Here is an 18515-nt window from a genome sequence, read left to right as displayed (position 1 = left end):
GAAAAGTGTGACTCTACTGATATGAATACAACAGGCTGAATAGCTCCCATCTGTGACTTTATAAGTAATTAAGCCTTAAATACTTTCTATAATTTTGGAATTTTTTTCAGTTTTTCGTGCATTTGACAAAGACAATGATAGCTATGTCAACATGAAAGAGTGGATTGAAGGACTGTCAATATTTCTCCGAGGGACTTTGGATGAAAAGATAAAATGTAGGACTAACTATTTATTTATTTATTGTCACTATTATTTTCCCTGGTAGCTCTGAGGTTGAACCAGACTGCTTGCTCTCAAGGGATACTACATCATTGCTGTACATTTGAAATGCATTAACTCTGCCATTAGCTCATCTTGTCTGGTGCAGAAGTTAGAACATAGAACAGCACAGTAAAATCACCATAAAATTATACCCCTTCATATTAGCCATTTCCACTTTTGGAAGTCTCTGGCTGTCCATTATATCTATGCCTCTTATCTTATTCACCTCCAATTCTGAATCAGTTTTTGAGTCAATTTATACTTAATTGTTGCACTGTGCTCCTGGCAGCCTTCTATCAAAACATCTGATGCCTGTGTCCTGGCTCTCATCTGGTCATTTCCTACCTATCTTGATTGTTGGTTAAGCATTACACCTGTTTTGAAATTGTTCTGTAGCTTTTGCCTCCCAGGTGCCGGGATCCGTGATTTTTCTGAACGTGTCCAGAATGTCCTGAAAAGGGACAGTGAGCAACCAGATGTGGTACATATTGGTACCAATAACATAGGTAGAAAAAGGGAGGAGGTCCTGAGAAAAGAATACAGGGAGTTAGGAAGGAAGCTGAGAAGCAGGACCACAAGGATGATAATATCAGGATTGCTGCCCGCACCAAGTGACGGTGAGGATAGGAATAGAATGAGGTGGCAAATAAATACATGGCTGAAAAATTGAAGCAGAGGGCAGGGTTTCAGACTGCTGAAGCATTGGGACCTCTTCTGGGGCAGGTGTGACTTGTACAAAAAGGGGACGGATTACACTTGAATCCGAGTGGGATCAATATTCTTATGGGCAGATTTACTAGAGCTGCTGGGAGCGTTTTAAACTAATATGGCAGAGGGATGATATAGCTGAGGATGAGCCCGTAGGCTTACAAGTAGATGATGGGGGTAACATGAATGTGAAGGTGGACAGTGAATGATGGGTACAAATGCAGACAGAGCAAAGAGTTAATTGTACCACAGAGGCAAAATTCAAAAGGGTGAAGAATGCAGGACTGAAGGTGCTGTGTTTAAATGTGCGTTACATTCGGAATCAGGTGGATGAACTTGTGGCACAATTAGAGAGGGCATCACTGAGTCGTGGCTGAAAGAAGGCCATTGTTGGGAGCTTAACATCAAAGGATATACTTTGTATTGAAAGGATAGGCAGGAAGGCACAGGTGATGGTGTGACTCTGTTGGTAAGAGATGGAATTACATCTTCAGGAAGAAGTGACATAGCGTCAGAGAATATCGAATCTTTGTGGGTGGAGGGTAAAAAACTATTATGGGAATCATATATAGGCATCCAAATGGTAGCCTAGATGTGGGGTTGACTTTGCAAAGGGAGTTGGAAAAGACCTGTAATAAGGGGAATAACACAATTGTAATAGAGGACTTCAATATGCAAGGGTTTGGGAAAAGCAGGTTGGTGTTGGATTGCAAGAGAGAGAATATTGAATGCCTATGAGATAGCTTTTTAGAGCAGCTTGTGCTTGAGCCTACTCAGGAAAGGCTATCTTAGATTGGGCGTTGTGTAATAACCCAGATCTCATTAGGGAGCTTAATGTAAAGGAACCCTTAGGAGGCAGTGATCATAATATGATTGAAATCAAACTGCAATTTGAAAGGGAGAAGCATAACTTGCATGTATCAGTATCACCATGGAATAAAGGGAATTGTAGAGGCATGAGAGAGAAGCTTGCCCAGGTGGATTGGAGGGGGATACTAATGGGGATGACAACCAAACAGAGGTGGGTGAAGTTTTTGGAAATAGTTCACAAGGTGCAGGATGGATAAGTCCCACAGAAGTTGTTCTCAAATGGCAGGAGTAGCCAACGGTTGCTGACAAAGGAAGTTAAGGTCTGCATAAAAGCCAAGGAAAGGGCTTTTATAGCAGAAAATTAGCAAAAGTGAGTGGGAAGTTGGATGATTTGGAAGATTTTAAAATCCAACAAAAGGCAGCTAAAAAAGCTATAAGAAGGGAAAAAATGAAATATGTGGGGAAACTAGCCAATAATATAAAGCAGGATACTGAAAATTTTTTTCAGTTATATAAAGAGTGAAAGAGAGGTGAGAGTTGATATTGGACCACTGGAAAATGATGCTAGTGAGATAGTAATGGGGGACAAAGAAATCGCAAATGAACTTCAGGGTACTTTGGATCAGTTTTCACTGTGGAAGGTACTAGCAGTGTGCCAGAGGTCCATGAGTGTCAGGGAGCAGGAATGTGTACCATTGCTATTACAAAGGAAAAAGTGTGAGGCAAGCTGAAAGGTCTTAAGGTGGATAAGTCACCTGGATCAGATGGACTACATCCCAGACTCCTGAGAGAGGTTGCTGAAGAGATAACAGATACATTGGTCATGATCTTTCAAGAATCACTTGATTTTGGCATGGTCTAGGAGGACTGGAAGATTGCAAATGTCACTCCATTCTTTTAAGAAGGAGAAGGCAAAAGAAAGGAAATTATAGGCCAGTTAGCCTAACCTCAATGATTGGGGAAGTGTTGGAGTCTGTTATTAAAGATAAGGTTTCAGGGCACTTGGAGACTGATGATAAAAATAAGTCGAAATCAACATAGTTTCTGCCAAGGGAAATCCTGCCTGACAAACCTATTAGAGGTCTTTGAGGAAGTGACAAACGGGGTGGATGTCAGACAGACAGACATACCTTATTGATCCCAAGGGAAATAGGATTTCGTTACAGCCGCATCAACCAAGGATAGTGCAGAAATATAGCAATATAAAAACATAAATAATTAAACAATAATAATGTTAATCATGCCAAGTGGAAATAAGTCCAGGACCAGCCTATTGGCTCAGGGTGTCTGACACTCCGAGGGAGGAGTTGTAAAGTTTGATGGCCACAGGTAGTAATGACTTCCTGTGACGCTCAGTGTAACATCTTGGTGAAATGAGTCTCTGGCTGAATGTACTCCTGTGCCTAACCAGTACATTATGGAGTGGATGGGAGTCATTGTCCAAGATGGCATGCAATTTGGACAGCATCCTCTTTTCAGACACCACCGTCAGAGAGTCCAGTTCCACACCCACAACAGCACTGGCCTTATGAATGAGTTTGTTGATTCTGTTGGTGTCTGCTACCCTCAGCCTTGCTGCTCCAGCACACAACAGCAAACATGATAGCACTGGCCACCACAGACCCATAGAACATCCTCAGCATCATCCGGCAGATGTTAAAGGACCTCAGTCTCCTCAGGAAATAGAGACGGCTCTGACCCTTCTTGTACACAGCCTCTCTGTTCTTTGACCAGTCCAGTTTATTGTCAATTCGTATCCCCAGGTATTTGTAATCCTCCGCCATTTCCACACTGACCCCTTGGATGGATTTACTTAGATTTTCAGAAGGCATTTGATAAGGTGCCACACATGAGGTTGTTTAACAAGATAAATTCCTATGACATTACTTGAAAGATATAGGCATGGATAGAGGAATGGCTGACAGCCAAGAGACTGTGAGTGGGAATAAAGGGGTCCTTTTCTGGTTGGCTGCCAGTGACCGGTGTTGTTCCACAGGGGCCAGTATTGGGACCACTACTTTTCACATTGTTTGTCAATGATTTGGGTAATGGAATTGATGGCTTTGTAGCAAAGTTTGAGGATGATAGGAAGATAGGTGGAGGGGTAGGTAGTGTTGAGGAAGCAATGCATTTGTAGCAGGATGTAGACAAATTGGAAGAATGGGCAAAAAAGTGGTAGATGGAAAACAGTGTTAGTGTTAGGAAATGTATGATAGTGCATTTTGATAATAGGAACAATAGTGCAGACTTTTATCAAAATGGGGAGAAGATTCAAACAGAGGTGCTGAGGGATTTTGGAATCATCGTGCAAAGACTCCCAGAAGGTTAATTTACAGGTTGAGCATGTAGTAAAGAAGGCAAATGCAATGTTGGCATTTATTCCCAGGGAAATAAAGTATAAGAGCAAAGAGATAATGCTAGGCCTTTATAAGACACTAGTCAGGCTGCACATGGAGTATTGTCAACAGTTTTGGGCCTCAGTTTTCAGAAAGGATGTGTTGTCATTGGAGAAAGTCCAGAGAAGGTTCATGAGGATGTTTCCAGGAATGAAGGGGTTAATATAGCATTTGGCAGTTTTGGGCCTGTTCTTGCTGGAACTTAGAAGAATGTGGGGGGATCTCATTGAAACCTACTGAATGTTGAAAGGACTAGATAGGGTGGATGTGAAGAGGATGTTTCCTATGGTGGTGGTATCCAGAACTAGAGGGCACAGTCTCAAGTTGACCTTTTAGAACAGAGGTCAAGAGGAATTTTTTTTTAGCCAGAGAGTAGTGAATCTGTGGAATGCTCTGCCACAGACTGTGGTGGAGGCCAAGTGTGTGGGTATATTTAAGGTGGAAGTTGATGGTTTTCATATTCGGTCAAGACATCAAAGGATATGGCGAGAAGGCGGGTGAATGAGGTTGAGTAGGATATGGGATCAGTCATGATCAGGTGGAGCAGACTTGATGGGCTGAATGGCCTAATTCTGCTCCTATGTCTTATGGTCTTTCTCTGAATCCTCCCTCAGCCTGCTCCCATATTGAATGAATTTCTAGATGTTCATGTCAGTATTCCCCCTCCAAAAAAAAACACAATTTGGTCATAAAAGTCAACTACCTTTTCGCTGTCTTATAACAAACAACAATTAACTCAGAATGGATCAATCATAATCATAGTTATTTTATTTGCTGCAAGGGAAAGCCATCACTGCACAAGAGCTGGCAACAGCTTCGAGAAAACAGATAGCATAATCACTCCTTTATAAACAAGTGTTAGCTACTGAGCATCATTCAGGATTAGCATGAAATCTGTTTGCCTGCTTGATCAGAGTACTTGGCATTCTTGTCGTAATGCATTTACTTTCTGCAGTTCGTCATATATTCAAGGTCCATCGGCATAATGTTGCATGAACACCTAGAAAAGCATTCTGGTACAATACAAGTTCCATTTTGTTACATACAAAAATGCCATTTTCTAATTATAAGTAAAGAACATATCCACATAAGCCATTATGTCCTTATCCAAGTTGGTGCATCACATTCCATCAACATAACCTTAGCACTTGCACTTTCATCTAACTTCAGTGCTCAAGTCACTGGAGTGGGCTGACTCTGGGATACAGAACAACTGTTGGTTCAATCACTAGCACTAATAGTGGTGGCCAGGAACATTTCTCTTTAGTAGCAAATCAAAGCTTACCTTCACGTTGACTCTCCCATTGGTCGTAATCTTGGTCTCTCAGAGTCTTAGTGTCATGGAAAAGTACAGCACAGAAACAGGACCTTTGGTCCATCTCGGTCAGTACTGAACCATTTAAACTGTCTCCTCCCATCGATCAGCACTGCAACCATAGCCCTCTATACCTCTACTATCAATGTACCTATCTAAACTTCTCTTAAATGTTGAAATGAAGCTCACATGCACCACTTGAGCTGACAGCTCATTCCACACTCTCATGACTTTCTGAGTGAGGAAGTTTCTCCTCATGTCCCCCTTAAACATTTCACCTTTCACCCTTAACCCATGATCTATAGAAAGCTTCTTGACGTTTTAAAAAAAAATTATCATGGTAACGGCCCCTTCCGACCTAACGAGCCCACAACACCTACTTACAACTCAGTGACTAATTAACCTACTGAAACATCTGTACATCTTTGGGATGTGGATAAAACCTGAACACTCGATAGACACCCACCCAGTCATAGATAGAACATACAAAAACTCCTTATACACAGTGATGGGAATTGAACCTGGATCACTAGTGCTGTACAACATTACACTACTGGCTATATTACCATGCTGCCCCAAAAAATTATCCATTGTTAATAACTCTCTTGGGAACATCCGGGATTTTTGTCTATGGTTAAGATGTTATATGTTATTGATGCTCATTGGTTAGCATAACGTATATGTAAATGTTTGGATATCATTTAATAAAGATTTATTATTTACTTTGGTTCAGTTTGTTTTGACGTTTTTGATTTAAATGGAGATGGGTTCATTTCACGAGAAGAGATGTTTCACATGCTCAAAACCAGCCTGGTCAAGCAACCAACAGAAGAAGATCCTGATGAAGGAGTAAAAGACTTAGTAGAGATTGCACTGAAAAAACTGGTAAGAAAAATCGATTCCAAATTACAATATTCTTTTTTTCTCAAGAGAAATACTCATCCAATCAGGTCTACTGTAGGTCAGTATAATGAATGTCCCTTTTACATACATAAAGCAAAAACAAATTTTACACAAAGGCTACACGTGATGGCCTCTAGTGATGACTCATTGAGATGCCGGAAAACATTTTAAATTACACTCTCATTTTGACTTTTCTCACGAAATCTGATTGAAAGTGCAGCAAATGCTTATAAAATATAATTTAAGACTAGACTGTTAAATGCAAAAGGAAAACAGTTGTGTGTATACTTTTTATTTATTGCCTTATCACATCAATGTATCTCCTAACCTGGGGCTCACAGACCCCTTGCTTAATGGTTTTGGTCCAGGGCATATAAAAGGTTGGGAACCCCTACTCTAAGCATTTGTACACATTGCCTAATGCTCCTGAATCATTATGTCAATGAAAACTTGTTATGGAGAAAACTTTACAAGATGTGTAGTGATTAGTATTATAAAACTAAATAATAATATGCATTACACTGGGTATATTACATTGTTTGCTATGTCCAAGTATATGTTGTGTTGGAGAATCAGATTTACTGAGACTGACCTGTGACCTGATCTTTGTTGTTTTGCAGCAGTATAGTGCAAAGACATAAAATTATAAATTACAAAAATAAATAATGCAAAAAAATATTGTAGTCATGTTTATGGATTGATTGCCTTTTCAGAGTTCTGAATGCAGAGGGGAAGACAGCTGGTAATAAAACACTAAATCTTCCAGTTTAAAACGCTGCTGATAAATCTCAGTGACTTCTGGATGGTGTTCAATGAAACAAGCAAAACAATTAAATTCTTTGCTAATCACTGTTCTTCTGGTAAATGGTCATCGCACACAATAGCCTGTAACTTCCCTTTGGACTTTGAGGCAATTCAATGTGGCAGAACTGAGCCGAGGAAGCAGCCCTGATGCTGTGAGTGAGGAAGACCCGAGCTTCAATTGATTTAAATGCTGCCTGAATCAGAAAGGTTGGGTAAAGGCTGAATTGAAGTGGCAGGGTCCAGTCCCCAGATATCATTGAAGCAACTGAACCCAATGTCTGGGCAAAGAAGTAGGTGCTGGGTGGGATGGTAGAGGTCAGAGTGTCAGTGCCCAAGGTGAGGGACATGCCGGTTCAGCTCGCTGCTCCGCACTGTGCTGAACTGAGATTCTGTGGATAGACTCTCTTTGTGGATCTAAGTTCAGAACACTATTTGTTTGTGTTCACTGTTTGCTTGATTTGTTTCTTTTTATCTGCACATTGGGTGTTTGACAGTCTTTTATAAATTTTTTTTTGGGTTTCTTTGTTTTGTGGCTGCTTGCAAAAAGACAAATCTCAAGGATGTATAATGTTACATGCTTTGATAATAAATGTAATTCTTCAGGCTTCAGGCTCTGTACCTCTTCCCCAGTGGTTAGAAACATGGAAAAGCTACAGCACAATACAGCCCTACGGCCCACAAAGCTGTATCAAACATGTCCTTACCTTAGAAATACCCAGGCTTACCCATAGTTCTCTATTTTTCTAAGCTCCATGTATCCATCCAGGAATCTCTTAAAAGACCCTATCATTTCCATCTCCACCACTGCTGCCAGCAGCCCATTCCACGCACTTACTAGTCTCTGCGTAAAAAAACTTACCGAACATCTCCTCTGTACCTACTTCCAAGCACCTTAAAACCATACCCTCTCGTGCTAGCCATTTCAGCCCTGGGAGAAGCCTCTGACTATCCACAGGATCAATGCCTCTCATTATCTTGTACACCTCTGTCAGGTCTCCTCCCATCCTCCGTTGCTCCAAGGAGAAAAGGCTGAGTTCACTCAACATATTCTCATAAGGCATGGTGCTCAATCTAGACAACATCCTTGTAAATCTCCTCTGCACCCTTTCTATGGTTTTCACATCCTTCCTGTAGTGAGGCAACCAGAACTGAGCACAGTGTTCCAAGTGGGGTCTGACCAGGGTCCTATATAGCTGTAACATTACCTCTTGGCTCTTAAATGCAATCCCACGATTTATGAAGGCAAATGCACCGTGTGCCGCCTTAACCACAGAGTTAACCTGCATAGCCCCTTTGAGTGTCCTATGGACTTGGACCTTAAGATCCCTCTGATCTTCCACACTGCCAAGAGTCTCTCCAAATGTTCATAAATCCTGCCTCTCAGGATCTTCTTCATCAACTTACTTACCACTGAAGTAAGACTCACTGGTCTATAATTTCCTGAGCTATCCCTACACCCTTTCTTGAATAAAGGAACAACATCCACAACCCTCCAAACCTCTGGAACCTCTCCCATCCTCGTTGATGATACAAAGATCATCGCCAGAGCAGAGCAATCTCCGCAGTAGCCTGGAGTACATCCTGTCTGGTCCTGGCAACTTATCCAACTTGATGCTTTCCAAAAGATCCGGCACATCATCTTCCTTAATATCTATATGCTCAAACTTATCAGCCCGCTGCAAGTCATCTCTAAAATTGCCAAGATCCTTTTCCATAGTGAATACTGATGCAAAGTACTCATTAAGTACCTCTGCTATCTCCTCTGGTTCCATACACAGTTTTCCACTGTCACACTTGATTGGTCCTATTCTCTCATGTCTTATCCTCTTGCTCTTCTGTCTTCCAAGGTCTCCTCATGACTTCTTCTGGCTCCCCTAATTTCATTCCTAAGCTTTTTCCTGCTAGCCTTATAACCTTCTAGATCTCTATCATTACCTAGTTTTTTGAACCTTTCGTAAGCTCTTCTTTTCTTCATGACTATATTTACAACAGCCATTGTACATCACGGTTCCTGTATCCTACCATCTTTTCCCTGTTTCATTCAAACATATCTATGCAGAACCCCGTGCATATATCCCCTGAACATTTACCACATTTCTGCCATACGTTTCTCTGAGAAAAAAACAAGGAAATCTGCAGATGCTGGAAATTCAAACAACAACACACACAAACTGCTGGTGAAACACAGCAGGCCAGGCAACATCTATAGGGAGAAGCACTGCCGACGTTTTGGGCTGAGACCTTTCGTCAGAACTAACCGAAAGGAAAGATAGTAAGAGATTTACCTAGTAAGAGGTGATCAGCCATGATCACAGTGAATGGCGGTGCTGGCTAGAAGGGCTGAATGGCCTACTCCTGCACCTACTGTCTATTGAGATAGTAAATCTCTTACTATCTTTCCTTTCGGTTAGTCCTGACGAAGGGTCTCGGCCCGAAACGTCGACTGCGCTTCTCCCTATAGATGCTGCCTGGCCTGCTGTGTTCCACCAGTGTTTTATGTGTGTTGTTGTTTCCCTGAGAACATCTGTTTCCAATTTATGCTTCCAAGTTCTTGCCTGATAGCCTCATATTTACGCCAATTAAACGTTTCCCCAAATTGTCTGTTCCTATCCCTCTCCAATGCTATGGTAAAGGAGATAGAATTATGATCACCATCTCCAAAACCACTGAAGTAAGCCAAGATGGCCAATGGCGGATCCAGCAGGAGACTGGTTGGGGAGGTGGAAGATCTACGACCTTGGAAGACAGTGGTTGCTTTGCAAGCAGATGATCTACCAAGAAGAGAGGTGGTGATCTCTTTAAACTCACCCAGCAGAAGGCAAAGGCAAACCACTGCTGTAACCTGCCAAGTACATGATTTCCCAATATTTCAGTCTCAATAAAGGATAAAAACAATGACGTTAACGGAACCACGAATAACAGTAGTAGAGTCGCGTCCGGCAATGGTAGGAATGAGGTTACCAGGGTTGTAATCAAGCCAAAACCTCATGTCAGGATAGCTACATGGAATATTAGATCTCTTCTTATACGAGGTAAACTAGAAAATGTGGTTATGGAAATGCAAAGACTGAAGATAAACATACTCGGACTGTGTGAAACGAGATGGACAGAGAGGGGATGGCTCAAAAGGGATGACAGATACCAACTGATCTATTCAGGAGGAAGTGAACGTAAACACGGAGTTGGAATCTTGGTAGACAAGGAAGCAGCGAGAACCATCAAAGACAGTGTATGCATTAATGAAAGAGTGATGATGATTAAAATCTCGGCTAAACCACTTGACATTAACGTCATACAGGTCTATATGCCAACTACGGACTATGACGATGACAAATTCAATATAACCATATAACAATTACAGCACGGAAACAGGCCATCTCGGCCCTTCTAGTCTGTGCCGAATGCTTACTCTCACCTAGTCCTATTGGCCCGTTCTCAGCCCATAACCCTCCATTCCTTTCCTGTCCATACACCTCCAATTTTACTTTAAATGACAGTACCAAACCTGCCTCTACCACTTCTACTGGAAGCTCGTTCCACACAGCTACCACTCTCTGAGTAAAATTCCCCCTCGTGTTACCCTTAAACTTTGCCCCCAAACACTCAACTCGTCCTCTTGTTTGAATCTCCTCTACTCTCAATGGAAAAAGCCTAACCACTTCAACTCTATCTATCCCCCTCATAATTTTAAATACCTCTATCAAGTCCCCCCTTAACCTTCTATGCTCCAAAGAATAAAGACCTAACTTGTTCAACCTTTCCCTGTAACTTAGGTGCTGAAACCCAGGTAACATTCTAGTAAATCTTCTCTGTACTCTCTCTATTTTGTTGCTATCTTTCCTATAATTCGGTGACCACAACTGTACACATTACTCCATATTCAGCCTTACCAATGCCTTGTACAATTTTGACAGTACATCCCAACTCTTATACTCAATGCTCTGATTTATAAAGGTCAGCATACCAAAAGGTCTCTTCACCAACCTATCCACATGAGATTCCACCTTCAGGGAACTATGCTCTATTATTCCTAGCTCACTCTGTTCTACTGCATTCTTCAATGCCCTACCATTTACCATGTATGTCCTATTTGGATTATTCCTACCAAAATGTAGCACCTCACACTTATCAGCATTAAACTCCATCTGCCATCGTTCAGCGCACTCTTCTAACTGGCCTAAATATCTCTGCAAGCTTTGAAAACCTACTTCATTATCCACAATGCCACCTACCTTAGTATCATCTGCATACTTACTAATCCAATTTACCACCCCATCATCCAGATCATTAATGTATATGACAAACTACATTGGACCCAGTACAGATCCCTGAGGCACACCACTAGTCACCAGCCTCCAACCTGACAAACAGTTATCCACCACTACTCTCTGGCATCTCCCATCCAGCCACTGTTGAATCCATTTTACTACTTCAATATTAATACCTGATGATTGAACCTTCCTAACTAACCTTCTGTGCGGAACCTTGTCAAAGGCCTTACTGAAGTCTGTATAGACAACGTCCACTGCTTCACCCTCGTCAACTTCCCTCATAACCTCTTCAAAAAATTCAAACATGACCTTCCACACACAAATCCACGTTGACTGTTCCTAATCAGACCCTGTCTATCCAGATAATTATATATACCATCTCTAAGAATACTTTCCATTAATTTACCCACCACTGACGTCAAACTGACAGGCCTATAATTGCTAGGTTTACTCTTAGAACCCTTTTTAAACAATGGAACCACATGAACAATACGCCAATCCTCTGGCACCATCCCCGTTTCTAATGACAATATGATCTACGGAGTTGAAAAGCTAATTAAAAAGACTAAAACAATGAGGTAATTTTGATTCTTTGTGATTTAATGCCAAAGTTGGCAGTGCAAGAGAAGTTTTGACTGTAGAACCCTTTGGGCTTGGGGAAAGAAATGACCACGGATAAATACTGGCTAAGTCTACAAAAGCTAGCAAACTAATGATTGCGAACACCTGGTACAGTCTGCCAAAATGGATACTGTACATATGGACCAGTCCTGATGGTTCAGTAAAGAACCAAATTGACTATATTTTAGTACCTCATGGATTCAGGAATGGAGTGAAGCAGGTAAAAACGTACCCTGGTTCTGACTGTTCTACAGATCACAATCCTGTGGTATTGGACATGAGTATGCATTTGAAGAAAATGAGAAAGGGCAAACAATCAAATATGATAGACTTTGATTTACTCATTACAGATGAAGCAAAAAAGATCGAATATTTGGTCGAAACGGAGAATAGATTTTCAGTCTTAGATGGCAGGGGTTGCAACATGGCAGTGGAGAACATCTTGGAAGAGTTTAAAACAACAGTGACAGAAGTTGCGGAAAAGACTTTGGGTTATCGGAAATAGAGCAAAAGACATAATCCTTGGTTCACCGATAAGTTGAGAAAGTTAACTGAATAAAGAAGAAAGGTAAAACATTGGGATAATGAACAATACAAAGCCCTACATTGCTTGATTCAAAGAAAATGCAAGGAAGCGAAAGAGAATTGGATGAATGAACAGTGCAAAGAAATTGAGCAGTATGAACAAAGTCATGATTATAGAGGCCTTCACCAAAAGGTAAAGAATATGACAAAATTAAAGAGGACCGTGCCATCAGCTGGGTGTATCGAAGACAGTAGTGGTAATCCATGCTATGAAAAAGAAGAGATCATGGACAGATGGGTTGAGTACATCACGGAATTATTTGAAGATAGCAGGATTGAGGATTTACCACAATTAAATCAAATGACTAATCAATCTAAAATATTGACGTCAGAGATGGAAAGTGCGATTTGGAGTCTAAAAGTCAGAAAAGCTGCCGGTAAAGATAAGATTTCCACTGGAATTCTGAAATCACTTGGCCCAAAGGGAAAAATGAACCTTTTAGTGATACTAAACAACAGTTATATGACAGGAAATCTTCCAGAGGACTTTCTCAAATCGGTATTTATTGCCATACCAAAAAAGCCAAGGATGATAAAATGTTATGAACACAGGACAATAAGCATAATGTCTAACTGCGTCAAGTTACTGTTGAAAATAGTGTTCAGCAGAATGAAAGGTACAATCAGTGATGAAATTGGAGAAACACAGTTTGGTTTTTGTAAAGGCTCAGGAACAAGGGAAGGAATGATTGCGTTGAGAAACATCTACTTATGCTTTATTGACTATGAAAAGGCTTTTGATAAAGTAAGACATGAGAAAGTAATAGAGGTGCAGGACAAGTACAATCTGGGATGGGAGAAAGTGCACATAGTAAGGAACTTGTATTGGACACAGAAAATGGCAGTCGGGGTAGAAAATGACCTATCACCATGGGCATGTATTAACCGAGGTTTAAGGCAATACTGTGTTGGCTCGCCGGATTTGTTCAACATCTACGGAGAATAGATTTTTTGGGAATGCGACCATCAGGAGACAGGCATTCCAATCGGAGGCCGGAAGGTGGATAACATCAGGTATGCAGACGACACCACGTTGTTCGCTGACAGCGAACGTGAACTGCAAATTATGCTGAATAAAGTGAACGAGAAAAACCTTGAATATGGACTAAAAATCAACCCTAAGAAAACAGCGTCGATGGTGGTAAGCAAAACAAACACTAAAGAATCATTCATGATGGTATCATTACAATTGAATGGACAAAACATTGAACAGGTGTGAAAGTTTGAATATCTTGGCAGTTGTCTGACAGATGATGGGAGATGGGAAGTTGAGATCAGAAGGAGAATAGGTATGGCTAAGATCCAGTTCATGAAGCTAAAAGATCTACAGGCAGTCCCCGGGTTATGTATGAGTTCCATTCCCAAGTCCGTCTTTAAGTCGGATTTGTACGTTGTCTTGTCAGACTTGCTATATGAAAGGTGGAGAGAAAGAAAGGAAGAGGAGGGCAAAGAACAATGTGGCTGGATAACATCAAGGGTTGGACCAAGCTGGACAAGGCTAGGGATGTTGTGGACAGGTGTTGGAACAGAGCGGCATGGAGGGAAATCGTCTACCAACTGGAAATTCCAGATGCAACCTAACGACAACAATCTCCAAGATGCTCTCCCACTGAGAGACCTGACACTTGACCAGGTTCATTTCCCAATACCAGATCAAGTACAGCCTCTCCTCTTGTAGGCTTATCTACATAATGTGTCAAGAAACCTTCCTGAACATACCTAACAAACTCCACCCCATCTAAATCCCTCACTCTAGGGAGATGCCAATCGATATTTGGGAAATTAAAATCTCCCATCACGACAACTCTGGTGTTATTACACCTTTCCAGGATCTGTCTCCCTATTTGCTCCTCGATGTCCCTGTTACTATTGGGCAGCCTATAAAAAAACACCCAGTAAAGTTATTGACCCCATCCTGTTCCTAATCTCCATTCACAGAGACTCTGTAGACAACCCCTCCATGACTTCCTCCTTTTCTGCAGCCGTGACACTTACTCTGAGCTACAGTGCCACGCCCCCAACTCTTTTGCCTCACTCCCTGTCCTTTCTGAAACATCTAAAGCCTGGCACTTGAAAGTCTTGCCCCTGCACCATCCAATTCTCTGTAACGGCCACAACATCATAGCTCCAAGTGCTGATCCATGCTCTAAACTCAACCGCTTTATTCAAAATACTCCTCGCATTAAAATAGACACATCTCAAACCATCAGTCTGAGTGCGTCCCTTCTCTATCACCTGCCTATCCTCCCTTTCGCACTGTCTCCAAACTTTCTCTATTTGTGAGCCAACCTCCTTTCCTCTGTCACTTCAGCTTGGTTCCCACCGCCCAGCAATTCTAGTTAAAACTCTCCCCAATAGCCTTTGCAAACCTCCCCGCCAGGATATTGGTGCAACCTGTCCTTTTTGTATAGGTCACACTTACCCCAGAAGAGATCCCAATGATCCAGAAATCTGAATCTCTGTGCCCTGCTCCAATCCCTCAGCCATGCATTTATTCTCCACTTCAATCAATTCCTATACTCACTGTCATGTGGCACAGGGAGTAACCCTGAGATTAGTACCTTTGAGGTCCTACTTATCAACTTCCTTCCTAACTCCCTATAGTCTGTTTTCAGGACCTCCTCCCTTTTTCTACCTATGTTGTTGGTACCAATATGTACCATGACTTCTGGCTGCTCTTCTTCCCACTCAAGATATTGTGAACGCGATCAGAAACATCCTGGACCCTGGCACCTGGGAGGCAAACTACCATTCGCGTTTCTTTCCTGCGTCCACAGGATCACCTGTCTGACCCCCTAACTATGGAGTCCCTTATCACTGCTGCCATCCTCTTCCTTTCCCTATCCTTCTGAGCCACAGGGCCAGACTCTGTGCCAGAGGTGCGGCCACTGATGCTTCCCCCAGGCAGGCCTATTCCCCAACAGTACTCAAACAGGAGTACTTATTGTTGAGGGGGACAGCCACTGGGGTACTCTCTAGTATCTGACTCTTGCCCTTCCCTCTCCTGACTGTTACCTGCTTATCTGTCTCCCAAGGCCCTGGAGTGGCTAGCTGCCTATAGCTCCTCTCTATCACCTCCTCACTCTCCCTGACCAGATGAAGGTCATCGAACTGCATCTCCAGTTCCCTAACGCGATCCCTAAGGAGCTGCAGCTCGATGCACCTGGTGCAGTTGTGACCGTCCGGGAGGCTGGGAGTCTCTAGGACCTCCTACATCTGACACCAAACACAGAAAACCGGGCTCACACACATACTTTCTGTTTGTATTCTAAACAGATAACCTACCTTGCCTCGACCCGTTATCACCGAAGCTCCATTGAGTCAAAGCCTTCTTACTCTGTCTCCCTCTACTCTCGCGCCCGCTCTGTAAAGCTGTCTTCTTTTTAAACTCTTCCCGCTGTTCTCACTGGCCGACCTCCACGCACTTGCGCAGTCATGCCCATTCAAACCGCTGAAGAAATAACGTAACAAGGTGAGGGCATGTGCCAGATGCTGAGGGTCCTTAATGATGGAAACCAATAAGTGGAAAAGAACAAGATGATTCTGACACTTAGGACTTACAGCAGCTTTCAACAGACCCATTAAAATGGAATTTATTTCTAAGTTGACTTCGCATCACCTCAATGTCACTTTCTATACATACAGTCAGTCAATTATATAGCAGGTACTTGTAAATTGTGTGTTACAGAATTGCTTATATATTTAAGTTTATTGTGTTCTTTATACTGATTGTGGATTTTTTTAATGCTGCATCAGATCTGGCGTAACAAATATTTAATTCTCTTGCACACTTGTGAGCTGATGTATGAGAGTAAATAATCTTGAAAATCTTGCTAAAATCTGAAATGTATGTTTTATTTGGAAAATAATTCAATCTAAGTTCTGTTAACTTGAGTACTCAGGCACAATGAAAAATCTCAGGCAAAGTTTGGGGTTGAAAATATTTTTATCTTCAAGAAATTGATGAGCATTAATATAAAGTTAATCAATTTATTTTGTTTGAAGCTGAATTAAAGCCTAAAAGCAATGATTTAACTAAATGGAATATTACAAAATATCCAGAAAATATTGAAGCATTGAGCAGTCAGCATAGATTTATAAAATGGAAATGTTTCATTGCCCTTATCAAATTTGCCCCTCTGTTAATAGAAATTAAATTCTTTAACACTTTCTAAACAATTTGTCTTTTATTCTGGAGAATTTCATAAAACATTCTCCTTCCCTTCTATTTTATCCACACTTTTCAAAACCGTTGACCCCCCCCCCCCCACACACACTCTTTAGTTTAATACCCTATTCCCAGGTATTTGGCTAAGGCATCAAATGTCCTCTTTTCAAGCTGGATGATGAGTGCGGAGGAGGATGTAAACAGCTTCAAGGGGAGACAGATAAGCAAAGTGAAAGATTGGTAACAAGGCAGATGGAATGTAATGCATCAAGATGTGATTTGCCTGTAAATATACACAACCAAATGAAATAACTCTACTCTGGACCATGTGCACACACAAAATATATATCACACACAACACATAAAACAAAATATTACCATAAATAAATTAATAATGTATAATTGAAAATGAACATAATGCACAGAACAGGTAAACAGTAAACAATACTCCAGGGTAATAATCTCTGGATTGCTGTCCTTGCCACACGCCAGTGAGAGTAAGAATAGGATGATTGGGCAGGTGAATGCGTGGCTGAGGAACTGGTACATGGGGCAAGGGTTCCGATTTATGGATCATTGGGATCTCCTCTGGGGAAGGTATGACCTGTACAAAAGGGATGGGTTACACCTGAACCTGAAGGGTCCAATATCAATGTGAACAGGTTTGCTACAGTTGTTCTGGAAGGTTTAAGGTAATTTGGTGGGGGGTGGGAACTGGATTGATAGTGCTGAGAATAATTCAGTTGGTTTACAGACAGAGGCAGTGTATAGTGAAATTGCTGGCAATGAGAGGCTAATGATAGGGCAAAATTGCAATCAATGGGATGAATTGTGATGTAACAGACAGACAAAATTGAAAATGGTGAATACAGAACTGAAGGTGTTATGTTTGAATGCATGCAGTATAAGGAATAAGGTAGATGAACTTGTAGCTCAGTTATAGATTGGCATTAATGACATTGTAGACATCACTGAATCATGATTGAAAGAAGATTATAGCCGTGAGCTTAATGTCCAAAGATATACAAGCCATTGAAAGAACAGGCAGGTAGGGAGAGGAGGAGGTGTGCCTGTTGGTAAAAAAAAATGGAATCAAATCATTAGAAAGAGGTGACATAGGATCAGAAGGTGTTGAATCATTGTGGGTAGAGCTAAGGAACTGCAAGGGTAAAAAGACCTTGATGGAAGTTATACATGGACCCCCAAACAGAAAGGAGAGGCTGACGATAGGGGAAAATTGCAGTCAACAAGATGAGTTACAATATAAAAAGGTGGACAAAATTGAAAGGGGTGTATGCAGGACTGAAGATGTTATATTTGAATGTGTGCTGTATACGGAATAAGGTAGATGAACGTAGCACAATCACAGATGAGCATTTATGATGTTGTAGGCATCATTGAATCATGGCTGAACAAAGATTATAGCTGGGATCTTAATGTACAAGGGTACACGTTGTATGAAAAGGACATACGGGTAGGCAGAGGGTGTGACATGGCTCTTTTGGTTAAAAGAATAAATCAAATCATTAGAAGGAGATGACAGTAGCAGTATTTCTAGAATGTCTATGAGATGGCTTTTTAGACCAGCTGATAATTGAGTCCACGAGGGGATCAGCTATTCTGGATTGAGTGTTGTGCAATGAACTGGAATTGATGAGAGAGCTTAAGATAAA

General features: G+C 41.5%; 1 protein-coding gene across 1 annotated transcript in view; it reads left to right on the top strand.

The window, feature by feature from the left end:
- Positions 1–18515, top strand: part of clxn (calaxin) — a 53561-nt gene that overhangs the window by 21714 nt on the left and 13332 nt on the right. Inside the window, exons 3-4 of the mRNA XM_059944951.1 lie at positions 111–215; positions 6224–6375. Of these exons, the coding sequence (XP_059800934.1) occupies positions 111–215; positions 6224–6375 (257 nt within the window). The remainder of the gene's footprint in view (positions 1–110; positions 216–6223; positions 6376–18515) is intronic.

Source organism: Hypanus sabinus, chromosome 20 (genome assembly GCF_030144855.1).
Source record: "Hypanus sabinus isolate sHypSab1 chromosome 20, sHypSab1.hap1, whole genome shotgun sequence".
NCBI classification, from domain to species: Eukaryota; Metazoa; Chordata; class Chondrichthyes; order Myliobatiformes; family Dasyatidae; genus Hypanus; species Hypanus sabinus.
This window is presented reverse-complemented; position numbering and strand designations above follow the sequence as displayed.